The sequence below is a fragment of the Fragaria vesca genome, linkage group LG1, assembly GCF_000184155.1.
Source record: "Fragaria vesca subsp. vesca linkage group LG1, FraVesHawaii_1.0, whole genome shotgun sequence".
NCBI classification, from domain to species: Eukaryota; Viridiplantae; Streptophyta; class Magnoliopsida; order Rosales; family Rosaceae; genus Fragaria; species Fragaria vesca.
In genome coordinates, this window is record NC_020491.1 from 14,299,573 (window position 1) to 14,317,501 (window position 17,929).

At 38.1% G+C, this 17,929-nt stretch overlaps 2 protein-coding genes across 2 annotated transcripts; one reads left to right on the top strand and one right to left on the bottom strand.

The window, feature by feature from the left end:
• Positions 1 to 8,070: 8,070 nt before the first annotated feature.
• On the top strand, positions 8,071 to 9,719 carry LOC101290702 (cyclin-D5-1-like). The gene is made up of 5 exons (XM_004289298.1): positions 8,071 to 8,554; positions 8,671 to 8,757; positions 8,845 to 9,142; positions 9,252 to 9,385; positions 9,504 to 9,719. Exons 1-5 carry the CDS (start codon positions 8,288 to 8,290, stop codon positions 9,717 to 9,719), a joined length of 1,002 nt encoding a protein of 333 aa, XP_004289346.1. The 5' UTR covers positions 8,071 to 8,287.
• A 4,513-nt stretch (positions 9,720 to 14,232) lies between these two features.
• Positions 14,233 to 15,749, bottom strand: LOC101310160 (F-box protein CPR30-like). Its single transcript, XM_004288194.1, has 2 exons — positions 14,757 to 15,749; positions 14,233 to 14,523 (listed from the first exon to the last, which is right to left on the bottom strand). The coding sequence occupies exon 1, from the start codon at positions 15,383 to 15,385 to the stop codon at positions 14,786 to 14,788; it is 600 nt and encodes a 199-aa protein (XP_004288242.1). The 5' UTR covers positions 15,386 to 15,749; the 3' UTR covers positions 14,233 to 14,523; positions 14,757 to 14,785.
• Between the last annotated feature and the right edge of the window lie 2,180 nt (positions 15,750 to 17,929).

Consider the following 17,929-nt stretch of genomic DNA (forward strand, 5'->3'; position numbering starts at 1 on the left):
GAAAAAANAAAAAAAAAAAAAGAGGCAACGTACTGGTGATCTGCATTGAGAGTTTGATGGATCTTGTATATGCTCAGTCATCTTAATGGAGCTAGGAAATAGGTGAGAAAGAGGAATGAATCAAAAGATCGACTAAAACTCAATTACTGTAATTATAAGTGTGTGTGGCTGTGCACTATTCTTTTCTTCTTCTTCATCTTCGTTGGCGCACTATTATTTTCTTCTTTCTTAGGTTGTTTCTTCTTCTTCTACGTTTTCTTGAAACTGATCGAGCATGTCACATCCCGACCCTTATATTTTTTTACCTTATTTACTAGCTTGATTATAATAAGAATTTTACCGTCCCTGTCATTGAGGTAATAGTTTAAATGGTCCCTAGAGATATTTTAAGGGACGATTAATTTCGGGGAATTATTCGTGGGAGGAAATATGACGACGGTAAAAATGGTAAATTTTAGCTAGTAAAAGGTAATTTTTATTCGGGTATTATTTTTCGGGGTTTTTTATATTTTTGGATTTGGGTTGTCTAAAAGGATGGACCGGTTTGGGGTGTGAGGCCCAAACCCAGTTTTTTTTCTTCTTTCTTTTTCTTCCTCTTTTCTTCCCGGTTTCCTCCCGAGCCTCTCCCCCGCCGGAAACTTCTCGCCGTCCGTACGCCGCCGTCCGGCCACCATCTGCCGCCGCTCCGGTCCCGTTCGGTTGCCCTCCGACCCAGCTACCGTTCTAGACCGGTGACAGCCCCCCTAGCGCCGCCGTGAGAGAGCGGTGCCGCCCGAAAGTTTAGACTGCCAAGAACTTCCAGTCGTCGGAACTCCCTCCTCCGGCCACCAAAACCGGCGATCCTTGGCTCGTTTTGTAGCCCTCCTCCCGTGCAGCAACCCCTCTAATCGGCTCACTCCCTCTTGAGCTAGGTAAGGAGAAATATGGAGTTAAATTTTCTAGGGCTTTTAGGATGTTTTCATTCGATTAGCCTAGTTAGGCTTGGAATTGGGTGATGTGCTGGTTATGAAAGTTGTAGAGCGTGATGAGGAGATTATTCTGTCAAAATTTCATAGGTTTTGTAGGTCGCCGGAATTGGCCTCCGGCCGCCGCCAGTTAAGAGATTTTTAGGGTTTTAAGTGTGGAATATTAAGAGGAGTATATTGATGTGATTTATGGAATTTTTGGATGAGATTCGGATAGGTTTGTGAATTTCCGAAGTTTGGTATTTTTTGCGGTTAATTAATGTAGAATCCGGCCGTAGGATTTAAGTCGTATTTTGGGGAGGTTGTATTTATGACTGTTGAGTATGATATTTAAGTTCGGATCGTTCCGATTTAAGAATATCGAAGTTAGGCAATGATGAGCGTATTTATGGCTCTCGGGTAATTTTGCCTATTTTGATTAAATATTGGATTATTGGTTGGGAAATTAATATTATATTTGGAACAGGACGTGAGGAGGCTCGAGCAGACGAGGCCCCAGATCGACATCAGGCTTAGGCCTAATTTGTGAGTGGACGTTTCTTTTAAATAAATGCATGCTATAGTTCATGGTTGAACAATTAATGTTGCGGAATATTTTAACGTCATTTTTATTTCTCTTGGAGAGTTACCGAAAATGGGATTTTTGGTGGATATAAATATGTATTTATGAGAGAGTATGTATATAAATGCTAGCTAGCCATATGTGTCTGTCCACCTTAATGGCGTAGCATATAGCCGCATTATGGTGTGACGTGAGCGTTGGACGTGAGCGTAGTAGCCCTATATGAGTGTTTAATTCACATAGGGGGTATGGACACATATTTATACACCCGTCTGTCCACCTTGATGGCGTAGTGTAGCACCGCATTAAGGCGTGACGTGAGCGTTGGACGCGAGCGTAGTAGCCCTATATAGACCCATGAATTTATATAGGGAGTATGGACGAGTGTAAATACATACATATATTATAGAGTCTGAGAGGCTCGATATTTTATGAGATAAAAGTTTTATCGCTTGCGGCATGCATTCGATTTTTCATTAGAAATTAATTTGGGGAAACATAAATATTTTAATTATTATTTTATTTTTGTCCACTCACTCTAACGTTATTAAATGTTTTCCCTGGGCCTTTCGTTTTAAATTGCCCAGTCTGCAGAGTTCGGGTTGGATCTAGTAGGAGGCGAGGCATAGTCACCCGTATTTCCGCCAGTTTTCATCAGTAGGTTACTTGTTTAACCTACTAGTGTTTTCTTGCTTCCGCTAGTGTTTAGTAGCTCTGAATACTTTGGGATTATTGTATATTATGTTTAGAATTTCTGAAGGATAATTATATGATGTTTGGACGTGTTGTATTAAGAGTGTAATTTGGAATTTCGAGTTAGTGTTGTCCATTTTCAAGGGAGATTTTCTCAATCTTTTCAGTAAATTTTCCTTGGAGGTGGTCCCCGCACGACTTACTCTGGGTTTCAGGGTGAAATTCGGGGTGGGTCGTGTCAGAGCAAGTAGTTGAATTTGGGTAGGAAAACAATTGAAAGATTTGATCCTTTAATTGTATTAAGATCGTACTTACCATTGAGTTTTCATTATTAAATTGATTTTGATAATCAATGTTTCAATCGGCAGATGTGTACGTATTATGGGTTTATTTGGTAAGGACATCGATAACCATCACATGATAATTATCTGTGGTTTAATTAGGAATAATTAAAAGTAAAAGAGAGATAAATACAAGCATTAATAGATAATTATCTTATAGATATTATATATTTATTTTATTAGAAAGGTTTAATGACTTGTGTTTAATCTCACCCGTCTATTGTTATTAAGTTTGACAGACAAGATCTGGAGTATAATTGTAACTATAAATTAGGTTGCCACGGATCCGCTCCGAAATATAAATGCTCTAATTATTTTGATTTGTAAAATTCAGGATATAGAAGAAAAGTAAAAAATAGAGGGCAAAAAAATCTTTACCGAGAAAGAGCCTATTTAAAAATATCTAAATTACATGTTTTAGAAAAAAAAGAAAAAAAAACAAATAAAAAAAAAAAAAATAAAAAATAAAAAATAAAAAAAAAAAAAAAAAAAAACTTTTAACACTGTTCATATGCTGATGATATGAACAGTTAACCATGGTTTAGTATAAAGTATAAGTATAATAATAGGCTTTAATCGGGTCAAGTATAGACAACAATAAATGGTCAGGTCAAGGATATCATCTTAAATCCTTGACAACAAGTAAAAGAGATTGAAGTTTGACTTGAAGGTTTAGCATGCAGATCATTTTGTAACAAAGAACTAACTATATACCGTTTAATCTTTTATGCATGAGAAACTTCGTTTTCAACGGGGAGGTCTATGTTTGAACTTTGAAGAGCTTAAAATAAGGTAAATAGCTTGAATATACTCTCCTTTCTTGGCATGCAAAAGACTATAGTACATAGATGATAGATTGTAAGTTTTTGTTCTTGACTCCTAATAGAGTCCAAGGCCCAGAAAAAAGAAACCTGGCCTATAAGACCATTACAAGACATCTTTGACCATAAACAAGGCCAGGGATACCAGTTTTACCACTGAAATCTAAATTTGGTTCTTCTAGCACACATGCCAAATTCCCAATATAATTTCACAAAATTGTATTTTTTCACAAATTTTGTTGAAGAAATAAGATAAAATTATCGTGTGCGCTATAGGTTTGCAGGCACTTAAGATGTGGATATATCATTCCTATACGACTATACCGGAGACGTGGGATTCCTAAGCCTATGGGTTTTTTTTTTAGAAATAGGCAATTTTATTAACTTATCTACGGTCAGAAAACGTTTATATCAATTTGTCTATTACCAAAAGTCTAATTGGCAACAAACACTAACAAAGAGACAAGTAACTCACTATTCTGAAGAGGAAAAGCAAAAGATTGCTCGGTGTCTCTTCAATGACTTTAGAGTTAAGAGTCTAAATTATAGTCCAGTACTCTAATAAAAATGTAACATAATCAAAAGTGAAGTAACCAAAACCTAAATTGTATAGTGTAGTAGGTTGAGACTATAGTCGGATCGAATTCAAGTGGCCATAATTAGAGTCGGAATAAAATGGTCGAGATATGGCTTAAGTTTGAGTTGGGTCAATGTCGAAAATGAGGATACGATGTAGATGAAATGAACATTTCATACACCTTTTTTATAGTGTATGGAAATGGAATAGGAATCATCATCGTTACTATTGTTTTGTTTTGTTTGGTTCACACTATGGAATTGTTATAGTTGATCAACTGTCACATTTCATTCCATTCTATTTCTTTCATGGCATATAAACTCAGGTTTCGAAAAGGTGACTAATGTAGGATAAGGTACGTGACGGTTAATCCAGATGGAGAAGAATTATTGCTTCCCTTGCTATCTAATTTGGCTAGATGGAGAACAAGGGTTATGGTCCCTCTGGAGGTACGTACTTAATTTGGTTTTGTAACTGAGCCTAGCTAGGAACCCGAAACTTTTCTCTACCCAAAGTAGAATATTAAGATCCTAACAGAGAATTTTACACCGGTATTTGCACAAAACAAATGAAATGAAATGGAAGACAAAAACAATAACAAAGATCAAAAGACAAGCAAAACCCGCAATTTGATGGTAAAAAACCCTGGTCTTGGAACCATGATTTTCCCCACCTCAGTCGTCTCTGCATCTGTAAGCAAATGAAGCTCATCAAACACCATGATCATGAGGATTAGGAGAACGGTCAAAGCTCCAGTTGCTGACCATCTAGGGTTTCGCATACAGTTTATTTTGAAGAGTCAAAGGTTCCCTATTCCCAGTAACAGTCCTCACTGTCCTCGCACCAGGACCCAAGTTTTCTGCAGCTAGCAACTGGCATATATTATACAGTATGTACATTTTTAACTCCATTCATTCCTTTCCCTGGCTCTCTCTGATTGATAATGTACTATAGAATATCTGATCGACTAGATTAGACTATTGTGAATGAGTGGATGGCAACTTTGAATATAAGATAGGTATACAGAGAAGAGGAGCGTCTTCTTCTTCTTCATCTTCGATCAATCGATCATCTTTCTCATGCTCTCGATCGAACACTGACCAGACTTAGCTGGGTTGTTTAATCAGTGGGAGTCGTGGTCCAGCCTTTTCTCACGTGAAGACGCTCCTCCTCTTCTTCTTCTTCCCCTACTACAATTATAATCTACATTCACGTGTGTTATCATGCATACCTTGATCAAGTTTTTTATTTTTTCTTTTGCTTAGCTTCCCCATTGTGGCCCGAACCAAAACCCTACCTTCGATCACTCTCTTCCAAATCGCTTGCTAGTTACAAACACTGGTGGGACTGCTACATGTTTGCTATGTGTTTCGATTGTGAATCTGTACGTGATGGGATGGGTGGATTCAATGGCAGAAGTGTGTGAAGTCATTAACTTGCTAGTTACTCTATCTTTGTTAGCATATATTTACTTCTTCTCTTATGTAAAAGAACAACGACAAAAAAGGAGACAGCCGATTATCTTCACTAGCTAGCTCACTGCTAGTAATTTGTTTCATATCACAAAGCTTAGACCAAGATCCTAAATATTATCATTCCTAAAGAGAATTCATTTTGAAGAGACATTAGATGTGTGATGTTTTGAAACTATATATGAACCAGTCTACTCCAACAATCATATTCAGGACAAGAAAACGATTACCCTAGCCTTCAATTCTGATGGGATTAAGCATGAACACTCTTCCCAAACCGACACAATTGATGCATATTAGGACAAATTTCACGCCAATGACACCATTCATGTGTGCGTACGCGTATTGTATAATTAGTGTTATATTCATCTGGTTACAAACCATATTCCACATCTCAGATCGACTCTTATGAATCCAAAAACAATGACTAATGAGAGGTCAAGACAAACAAAGCATTTCTAATCTGTGTCATTAATTAGGCAGTGAGATTAGCAACACGTACTGCCATCTTTTCTAGGGTAATATACTAATTATCCTACATTGAGTTGTATAAGATGGGCATTAAACCAATTCTATTCACAGAGACCAGATTTTGGATCTTGCGTCCCTTGTCATTTTTAATTTGGATCTTACCTTGTTTAATTTCCCTCCAAAGAATACATGACTACCATTACACTCCCTACAGTTGTAAAAGAATAATTCACTTTATTTTGGTCCTACTCCCATTGTTGCCTAACTAATCAATTCAATTTTAGGCCGGGTTACATGACAAAATATATGAATTCTCTGTTTGGTGTTGGTCTGACATTACTCGACTCTCATTCTCAATGGTGCATCACAAACCTAATTTTCCAAAACCTTTATCTGAAGCTTTCTGGTGCATCAAAATTTAATTAAGGGTTAAAGCTTAAAGATAAACAAAACCCAATTGTTTAAAGTCAGATACGTTTGCAGAGAAAGATGCATATATTAGTATCCTAGGTGTGGTGATTAGTTAAGAGTATCGTTAAACAAAAAGGAACAAAAAGTAAGGAAAAGATGAAAGTTTATTAAAAATGTTTTCATCATCTTTGACAGTCATATGTATAATACAAGTATATGTACGTTTATAAATCGAATTGAGTAGCAAGCAAGTTTAGGCTCAATATTGAGTCAAGCTCAGTTCATTAATTTATGTTACGAGCCGAACAAGCTAAAAACGAGTTGAACACGAACGATTCGAGCTGACTTACAACCCTACATATATAACAAAAATTTGCTCTAGCTTACTACGAAGACAATAATCATTTTATGTGGATGGAAAACAAACCATGAAAATGTTCACAATTTAATTAATTAGTATTCACTCTCGTGCGTACTACATACATAAAGTACAAATGTTATTACTTTTTTCCTTTTTCTTTGAATGAATTGGGAATGTGTGTTGTACCATGACAATAATTTGGTATAAGATTGCACAAGAAAGGTAGACAATCATTCGAGTTGGTACAAACAAGTAAAGTACAAGGATTAAGGTAAACAAGGGGGGAAAAAGAACAAAGAGCAAGCTTCCAATTACCATCTCTAAAATGTTAGCTCAATAAATGAAAATGAAAAAAACTTACATGCTTAACTTGGTTTTCATTATTTGGGATCTACAAGGTATAAGCTTAACTTCAATCCTAAAAACCAACATGCATTCTGTCATCCTCCAGCCCCTTTGGACCCTCCTCCCCTCAAAGAAAATAATATAGAGAAGAGTTGTTGGTGATGATGAACCTTAGGACCAAAAGTCCCAATGAGATCATTTTAATCAGATGGGACAAAACTCTCTATCCTACAGCTGTCCAATATTATAGGGTACCCCAATGAAAGAATAGTATCTATAGTACGCATGTCATTTTATATGTAAGGATTCATTGATCATAATCATCATATACGATCATATGGTATAAAATGTTAATAAGCAAACATATGAGACCGCGGTGATATAGTAGAGTATACTAGAATTACTGATGTTTTGTATACAATGTGACGTGATATTACAAGTTTTTAACTCGCCCGGAAAAAAAATTAGTAATAATAGAAAATAATATCATTGCGATATAAATTATTAACTGAATTATTATTATCATATACAACACATAATGAGATATATACAAAAAAAATAACTTACTTTAAATTTAAAAGAAGTAACTTAGATAAGATTGTCATTGACTTTCGAGTTTGAGATATGTATTAGTTAAATGTCATCGGTTTGAGATATGAGCTACACCCCCTCTTCTTTTGATGTCATCTGTTTTGGTTCGTCGGTGTCTTGTTTTTTATTTTTTATTTTTTATTTTTATTAACATGTGCTAAACTTTAACAAATTCATCACAAGACAAAGGATATTGGCACAAGTGTATCACACTCTTGGACACAAATTTACAAGATCATTTTGCTATTAGTTTCCAAAATTTGTAGATTTTATTGGATTACGATTAGGTTTCCAAAATTTTAGTTGGTTGTTTTGCTAGTATATCATGTACGTACGGCATGTATAGGAGTACGTACTCCTTACTCCTAACTCTACACAGACACTTCTCCCTTAACTACTATTTTAACTTCCCATGCCACATCTATATCTCCTCCAACTCATCCGCTCGTTTTGGCGGCACCAAAACCGCCACTTACCTTCACACACACTCCCCACATTCACTCTCTTACCCCCCTCTTCCTCTCTTTTAAGATTTCACACAATCACAGCACCGTGGATATAGCAGTTGTGTTTAATGCTGCCAATGAATATTGAGCGCTCGTCATTGTTTTGACATTTTTGTTTTTGATTCTTTCCCCTATCATTGTGATAGATGTTCAGAGAGACTGAGGAGAATAATGGAGGGCTCTGAGTTCTCTAGCCTTCTCTGCCAAGAAGACGAGACTTGCTTGATCAATCAAGTGGAAGATGATGAAGAATCAGAAGACAGTGCGATTGGTTTCTACCCTTTTTTTGTTTCTGAAAATGAAGATGAGTATGTTGAGAACTTGTTTCTGAAGGAGAGTTATTGCTTTGGATCCAAGGGATTTGTACCCTTTAGCCATTGCTCTGCCACAACCTGGTTCAAAGCTGCTCGCTTGGATTCTATTGATTGGATTTTCAATGCATGTTCCTCTTCTGAATCTCTCTTCTTAGTTTTCGATTCTTTTCTTCCCTTTCCGATCGTTCTTTGTTTCAATTCAGTTTCTGAAAGTTACGTTGATTTACTATTTTGATTCAGGCCAGGGCAGAATTTGGTTTCCGGTTGCAAACAGCATATTTGTCGATCACATACTATGATCGGTTCCTATCAAAGCGATCCATTGATGTAAGCCGTTATTCTGATGTACTGAACAAAGGGTACTTGATGGTTACCTGATCTGAGTTTATATTTGGTGCCATTGATTTTGTATAGGATGGGAAACTGTGGGCTTTTAGATTACTATCAGTGGCATGTTTATCCTTGGCGGCGAAGATGGAAGAAATCAAAGTACCATCTTTGTCACAATTTCAGGTTCAAGATTACGATTTTGAAAGCAGAACCATTCAGAGAATGGAGCTATTGGTGTTAAGTACATTGGAATGGAAGTTGGGTTCAATCACTCCTTTTGCTTATTTGCCTAACTTCATCAATAAATTCTGTTGTGAAAGTGAATCCAGACCAAAAGGACTTCTCTCTGGTGCTATAAGCCTCATTGTGGCAATGACTAAAGGTAATCAATGATATGTAAACATTGATGGTGATGATAGTCCTAATCTAATCTAATCTAATGAATGTACATTTGCTTTTTATCCTAATCAGTTTGCTTTCTTTAATTGCAGAGATTGAGTTAACAGATACTCGGCCATCTATTATTGCAGGAGCTGCAATATTAGCACTAGTTGATGGTCAATTAACTAGAAATCTTCTGGACCTTAAGATGAGCTCGATATCATTCTGGCATTCCGAAGATTATGTGAGTATGCTAGTTACTTCTATTTGTTCATTGAGATTATCGTTTGAGGACTTAAACGTAGATAACGAACTGATGATTCATTTCAACTGATTTCAATCTTACATTGGCCTTGCAACAGGATCATATATATTCCTGTTACAATCTTGTGCAGGAAATTGTGGAAAGGAAAGATAAGACACCATCCAAGTTTTCACTCTCTTCCCCTAATGTGTTACCAACACAAGCAAGCACAATTGATGTGCTTGAAAACTCAGGGGGAACAAAGAGAAGGCTTACCTTCAGTGACTCTGATGACCTCATCAGTTGCCCAACAAAGAAAATTCACATGCCATAGTTAGCAGGGTTTGTTTTTTCTGCAGAAAAAAGATTGATTTGTGTTCATTGATTAGATTATAGAGTTCTTTACAAATGAGAAATGATTCTTGATATTAGGTGGGTTTATAGGTCTAATAGTGTTATATTTACCAATTTATGGTATCTATAATGTGCATTTTGATGATTGGGGTTCCAATTTCCAATACCAAACTAAAGTTTTCAGTTGGTGAGTGGTGACAACTGACAACCAAGAGGATAGAGAAAAGGGAAAGTAAATAAATAAAAGAGGATGAGAACTACTTTAGCCTATAGGAAGAAGTAAGAAGCTGACTGAAGTCCAAAGCCACTGAGAAGGGGGATGAGTTTGAACGAAAATTATACAGCGCACCTGAAAATTATACAGCGCACCTGGGTGCGCCGCATACCCGTCCATCTCCGTCGTCCATTTTAAAAAAGTCAAAATCCGCGTCTAATGGACGATGGAGATGGACGGGTGCGCGGCGTACCCGGGTGCGCTGAATACGCTCTCGAGTTTGAAGGCCAAGAGAGTTTGCTTCAAGGCCATTGATGACACTTTTTCTATAAGTGATCTTTAGTAGTATTTTGCTTTCAAATAAATGCTGCTATATTGCTTGCCCACTTCCTTTTTCAATTTGGTGTATTTTTCTCCTTGTTGTTATTATTTAATTATGTCTATGTTTCATGAAAGAAAACATTTATTGATGTACTTATTCATCACTTGCAACCCTACTTTTTATGGGGGGCTTGGGATGCTTCCTATCTGTCTTTCAAAAGGCTGAAAGCCATGAGGGAATGAAGAATTGTTTTTGTTTGATTTGATATATCTGTGTTGCATTTGGGGCCATATTGGAAAGTATATACAGCTGAGTGTGATTATCTTTGCTGGGAATGTTATGTTTACCCTTTTTATGAGTGGGAAACTTCTTTCATGAATAGGAAACACTTCCCTTCCACTATTAAGGTTGCGTTTTGGTGAGGACTCGAAGAGGTGTATCCCTTTGGTGATCATAAACTCATTGCTCGATTCACATTTACTTGATCCGAAGGAGTCTAGCCTCACTCGATATGTCATTGGCTTGTTAAGTAACTCAATAGGTCCATATATTTTGTTCTTTTATTTGGTATTGACGAATACTTCAACAAAATAGAAGATTTAGAAATGAAAATCTTTTTAGTACAAGTACTACATCATTAAAAAAAAAAAATGGAACTCTTGTTGCAGATACAAGGATAAATACTCCACACCAGAACCGAAGGCTCCCACAAATGCTGAATGCTCCATTGATACTTGAATAAAGGGCTAGGCTTGTAGGTTATGAGTTGCTCCATTATGAATAATAGATTGCAATTGCAGATTAATCAAGTGGGGACTAGTAGCAATTTCCTAAACACACACACATAAAACGCATCTGCTGCTGATATTTCTGGGTACTATTTCACTGATATCTGTAGGTCCCAAATGGAGCATCATCATGAACATAGTGACCCTTCATTTTTGGGGTGGGGCGGTGGAATTGGGGCATGAGTTTCATGGCAAAGGGTGTCAGAAGGCTCCACTCATACACATGCCTTCTTAGGGTTCTTAGGCTAGTCTGGCACATACCACCATTGCATTGTATTCTAGCCTGAACTAGTAACCAATCGTTCCAGAATATTGAATATGAATATGAAATTATGAACATGTTATACAGTAGAATGTGTAAGTATTTTTCTTTTCTTTCTCAGATGCCAAAAGACCCACTCTTAACTGCTCCCTGGTCGTAAAGCTATAAAGATTATTGTACATACAAAGGCTGGTGGATGATGCACTGGGACAGAGTCACAGACTCATCAAGCTCTCAGGTACAAGAAGAAAACCAACATGATCCGTCAAAGTAGATGGCTAGGACTGGTTCTGTCTATTATTGTTTTCCATTTTAGTACTTCCATTTAATCTTATGTTGAATCCAGTTCTGCTTCACCCAGTAATTATAAGCTTTCAGTTTAGTCTAGAGCAGAATCATTGTCTATGTGGGATTTAGGGATTAACCTAACTTTTATTTTCAGGCTGTTATTTTATTAAGATGGTTGATGATACATGTTGTGTTGTGAATATGTAAATACACATTCCATCTTTGCAGGAATGCAGTATAGGATGCTCTGAGATCTTTGAGGACCACACTTTACATCTACATCATACAGATAGGTAATGTTGGTTTATGCAATAAAACAACATCTCACTTCTTTTAAGGGAAAATGACCTAAAGGGTGGGTGAAAAAAGTAAAAAAGAAAAATGTTGGACATAACCATTTGGAGAGCAGAGGGAACAAAAGTTACTTTCACCTTGGTAGGAGACTAGGATGGCATATCATTAACCAGTGTTTGGTATAAAATGTTATATGGGATTGTCTTAAGAAATTTCCTTTTCATGCTTAGTCCATCATCCCTAATGTTAATTTGATGCAACACATAGCAAACCAGCTGAACCCAATTAGTATTCCATCACCCTATTGCCCCATCCAAGGGCACAGGCTCCTTGACCCCAAGGATTGGAGTGTTAGTGCCTCATAAAGCATTAGCATGAGTTGGAACTCTACAACTCATTTTTATGGTCACCTTATAGCTGGTTTTTAATCAATGATGCACATAACTTTGCTAACACAAGGAGCCCAGTGAGTTTTGACTGTTTGGAGCTCAAAAATGACCAGGATGAATTAGCAGAAGAATGAAGAGGGAAGTTTCTATAGACTTTGAGGATTTGATCAACATCGAAACCCCAAAGCTTTGCAAAATTTGAAAGCATATACAGTCACCCCTAAACACCCTATCCTATCGAAGAAGGGGGTAATTTGCCATGGCCCATCCAACAAAATATGGTATCCAACTAAATTTTGGTATCATATTTCGTATATGAATAAGTCATCTCCCCCTTATCATCTAAGATTTGAGCGGTCAGCCGCTCATAGTTGGTTTGCTTATGTTCTGCTAAAAAGAAAAATTACAATGTTGCAATAATTTTATTTTTCTTTTTCATTTTAATTCTTTTAAGATGGGTGTAGTGGTCAGACTTTAATAAATTGTACTTGTCAGAAATGGTTTTTATATCTGACCAGGTGAAAGAGGCCTAACAGTAAGTAACTCCGGCCCAAACGTCTGTACAAATTTTCAAGCCCCTTAATTGCAACGCCAAAAAACTACATTTGGAATTGCAAACTTACCTATACAAGGCCCATACAATCTGTAATCGTCTTCGTTTTCTCACGCTCACTCTTTTTGGCGGCAAAGTTAATTCTTTCTACATGGTTGACACTTGACACAATTGATCAGCTTAGTCCAAGAGTCAGGCACATTATATTCTCTCATTACCCAGAAAACAACACAGCCATAAGGATCCCCCCAATGGCCGCACACACACAGGCATCCCTCAGAAACACCAACATGGCCGAAGCGTACACCATGTTGGTCAAAATCAGGGCAGACACATTGTTTTAAACTCCTCCTGTGCTAAATCGAAAGCAAGGATTTCATCAGGGTATGAGTTTAGCCAAAGAAGTACCTCATTCAAAAGAGTGCCCTGATTACAGTAAGAGGGCCTGACTGTAATGGCTAGAGTGTGGGATTGTTTTCCAAACGTGAGCTCTCAAGGAGAATATCTCCATCTCTTCTATCCGTTCAGCCCTGTCAAATGAGGTTGCGAAAACCTTGCTGAGACAACACGTGGGCTTGTTAATTTCTTGAAGAATCCAAGCGATGGGTTCCAGATATAATAGAATTTCCAATCAACAGATACAAGGAGCCCAGTAAGTGGACATAATCGCCCGGTAAAGGGAGAGTGAGCTTTCGAGCGGAGGAAGGGTTTCCAAACGACGGCGTATCAGCATCAACACGGGCAGTCTGGAGAAGATGTCGAGTACAATCTCTTCGGTAGGTCTTGTGTTTCCGCCATTGCAATGTGAGAGCAAGACCAGCCTGCGCAGAGAAGAGTGAATCAAACTAGAGATGAGAAGAGAGTCGAAGACCCAAGAGTCATATATGTTTGTTTTTAAAGGTGGACCGACCAGCCTGCGCAGGCCCAACGCGCATAGGTTTCGCCTAGCCCGCCTAGGCGACCCACAATAGAAAGTTAGTGTCGTAAAGTAACGCAACATGTCGTTCAATTCACTTCTGACCTTTTGATATGGAGCTCTAGTCTGCATTTTGTACAAGTCTCCATCCCCATTCTCCGAATGCTCTTCTTGTTAATCGAGTCAGTTCTCAGGCGATTACATTAGCTAACCATGTGATTCTCCTTAACAAAGAAAAACTATAGAGTAAGCCTAACCTTAGTCGAATGTCAGTTTCATGTTTGCTTCAGCTTACAGATTTTAAAAGTTACAAAACAAGCAATTAGAACTTGAATGCACAGAACAACCAGTGATTTCAGGCTCGTCACTGGCATTCTCTTTCGTATCGAAAAACTGAATCCTGTCATTATTGTCAAACACAGTTGATTAACAGAATCCTGCTTTATAAAGCTTATTTGACAAGCAAGAGTTCCAGTTACACCAACACATAATACAATCATACATTTCTCTTCGCACAACATAAAGCGTTAATCAAACAAAATGAATATAACTTGGGCACAACTTATCATTGTCAAGCTAGACTTGGAACAATATAAATCCGTCCGAGGTCTCAGCCATCGGACATAGATACATTAGCGCTGCTACAGATCTTACTGAAATTTTGACAAAACCTCATCAAGTCATTGTAACTAAATGTGCAACCTTTTCATCAGGTCCACACCACTACTAGAATGAAGCCTTCGTATATCCCGGAACCCCTACAAAATCCAAGAAATAACAGATTCAATAATCAGTCAAAGAATCCATTAAAACCAATTACTAGGTACTCACATACAAGTTTCAAGGATCCAACAATGAAATTCAGTTTTCAGTAGTCTCTAGGCTTAACCAAAACCCTCAAATAAATTCCATAAGATTGACTGTTTAGATCAATGCAGCAAAGTATTAAGAAGAATTTCTGAAGCATTCACCAGAAAAGTAAGTGACTAACCATGGATCAATAGAATGCAAAACATTCCTTCAATTTCTGCTTTGTGACGCCTTGTGAGCGGTTTCAAGTATCGGGACCTGCTCTGTCTCTTTTACCGACTGATAACCACTGATCCAAAGTAGACTCTCTTCATATTCAATCAAAGAACACTGACGCCCCTCAAGTATATAACGCCAACGCTTGTTGTCTTCTTTATGATCAATCCTTAACAACTCGTACCCCCCTGCAGTCCAATTCCTGGAAACTATACTACTTTCCAAAACCAAGACTTCTGTCGGCATCAAGGCCTTTAGCTCAGATAACTCTAACCTAAACTGCATAGTCCATGAGTCACTCACCTCATATTCTTTCATGACCCACAATTCCATATAGTCCCAAGCACCCTTGGGAAAACGCGACACACAAAGGCAACCTGCACACACCCCAATATGGCAGAAATAACTATTACTATCATCATTAGGGAGCTGCACTGTCCGGAACTCCTCCTCTGTCAAGCGAAAACAAACCAATTCATCCTCGGAGGATAGCCAATGAAGTGCATCGTTGGAAAGAATCCCCAGTCCATCGAGCTCAAAATTGGAGCCAGGGGATTCAATCCTCTTCCAAATGTGAGTTCTGAGTGAGAACATCTCGACCTCATACTCCCACTCACCGACATCATCACTATAGTGACAGGAGACTTCCAAAACTCTGTAGTCATCACAAAAATAGGCCGCGCCATAAGAGCGTAGGATATATCTATCTGAGGAAAAACCTGGGTCAGGTAATTGTTTGAGGAATCCAAGTGATGGGTTCCAGATATAGAACAATCTCTGATGACAAGTTAGAAATACCAGACCACTGCAGGAGCCCAGAAACTTGACATGATGATGGATTGGTTGCTGCAGCGAAGGGAGAGTGAGGTTTCTAACGGAGGCTCCAAACGACGGCGTATCAGCCAAGGGTAGGGATTGGAGTTGAGGGGCGTCGGTGGAGACGAGGAGCTGCTTTGAGTTGAGATTGGGCGAATTTGGGATCGGAGAGTATAATGAAATGCAGGCGTTTCGAAACGGAGGTGAACCGGATTAAGGATTTCACGGGCAATCTGGAGAAGATGTTAGAGTATTATTTCTTCCGGTAGGTCTTGTGTTTCCGCCATTGCGGCGGTTAAAGCTGAGCGGAAGAGAGTGAGAGACTGGATATTCCTTCCTCACCTTTTCATTAATTTATCCCTCTAATTTTTTTTATCATGTAAATTACAACTGCGTGTGAGTTGAACTCACAACCTCACATTTACTAAATATGAGACCATGTCATTAGACTAAATAGTACTGACTACTGAGCATCCTTTTAAAAAAGAAAAGAGAGGAAAAACGTCATCAAATTGATAATTGTTTTGTTTTTTATGAAAAATCTTTGACACAGTGTAAACTAAGAGAGTCAAAATAATAAACCCGGAGAGTAGCCGAAGGAAGAGTCCAACCAATATCCTGCATCCATGAAATGACCAAGAGATCCTAAAGCATTAGCCACAAAATTAACCTCCCTCCAAATATGAGTGAACTCAATATGCTGGAACTGGGCAACCATAATCTTGATATTAGAGGTGGACATAAAAAACCGTAATCTTGAACCCGTCCCGGTCCTGTCCTGAAATTTGACGGGATGAGACGAGATTTAAATCTTAAAACGTCAGGTTCGTCCTGTCCCATTTGAATAAAACGGGATGAGACACGGAACTGATAATTCAAATCCCGTTTAAGCCCATCTCGTCCTGATTATTTTATTAATCAATTTTTATTGATTAAAATGTCATTTAAGTCTTTCATTTTGAGTATTTAGATCTCAGCCCTTTCTTTCTTTAGCTTAATAAGGATATACTAAACATGAAAGTTAGTGAATTCTGGACTCTGGAGTCCAACGTCATCAGAGACATAATCCCATAACATCCATTTTCAAATGTGGTAAGCTTGGATTAAGCTTGGATTTTAGAAAAGAAAAGAGAGGAAAAACGTCATCAAATTGATAATTGTTTTGTTTTTTTATGAAAAGTCTTTGACACAGTGTAAACTAAGAGAGTCAAAATAATAAGCCTGAAGAGTAGCCGAAGGAAGAGTCCAACCAATATCATGCATCCATGAAATGACCAAGAGATGCTAAAGCATTAACTACAAAATTAGCCTCCCTCCAAATATGCTGGAACTGGGCAACCATAATCTTGATATTAGAGGTGAGCATAAAAAACCGTAATCTTGAACCCGTCTTGGTCCTGTCCTGAAATTTGACGGGATGAGACGAGATTTAAATCTTAAAACGTCAGGCCCGTCCCGTCCTATTTGAGTAAAACAGGACGAGACATGGAACTGATAATTCAAATCCCGTTTAGGCCCATCTCGTCCTGATTATTTTATTAATCAATTTTTATTAATTAAAATGTCATTTGAGTCTTTCATTTTGAGTATTTAAATCTCAGCCCTTTTTTTCTTGGGCCAATTACATATAAGTCCACTTTGAGACATTTTTTCCCACATAGATCCACCCCAACATTTTTACCCACATAAGTCCACCCAAGTCTAAATAAAGTTTTGTATTAAGTATTAAAGTTCAACATAATTACAGACTGCCATCCAACAAAAAAAATTAGATTTTCTCCTTTATATTTACAAGAATGCCACTAGTATAAAAAGTTAACAACCACTCTCATTTCGGAACAGTCTCCGGCGGACCTCCGGCGAGATTTCCAGCGGACCTCCGGCGAGGTTTCCGGCCGACCTCCGGCGAGATTTCCGACTGACCTCCGGCGAGGTTTCCGGCCGACCTCCGACGATGACAAAAATTACTACTACCAGCTAAAAAAGACTACTACCACCAGCTATAAAAGCTACTACCACCGCCTACAAAAGCTACTACAAAAGTTTCCGGCCGACCTCCGACGAGATTTCCGACCAACCTCCGGCGAGGTTTCCGGCCGACCTCCGACGATCACAAAAATTACTACTACAAGCTAAAAAAGCTACTACCACCAGCTATAAAAGCTACTACCACCGCCTACAAAAGCTACTACTGTGAGGTTTCTGATGAAAACAAAAACTACTACCACCAGCCACAAAAACTACTACCACAAGCTACAAAAGCTACTACCACCGCCTACAAAAGCTACTACTGTGAGGTTTTCGACGAACACAAAAACTACT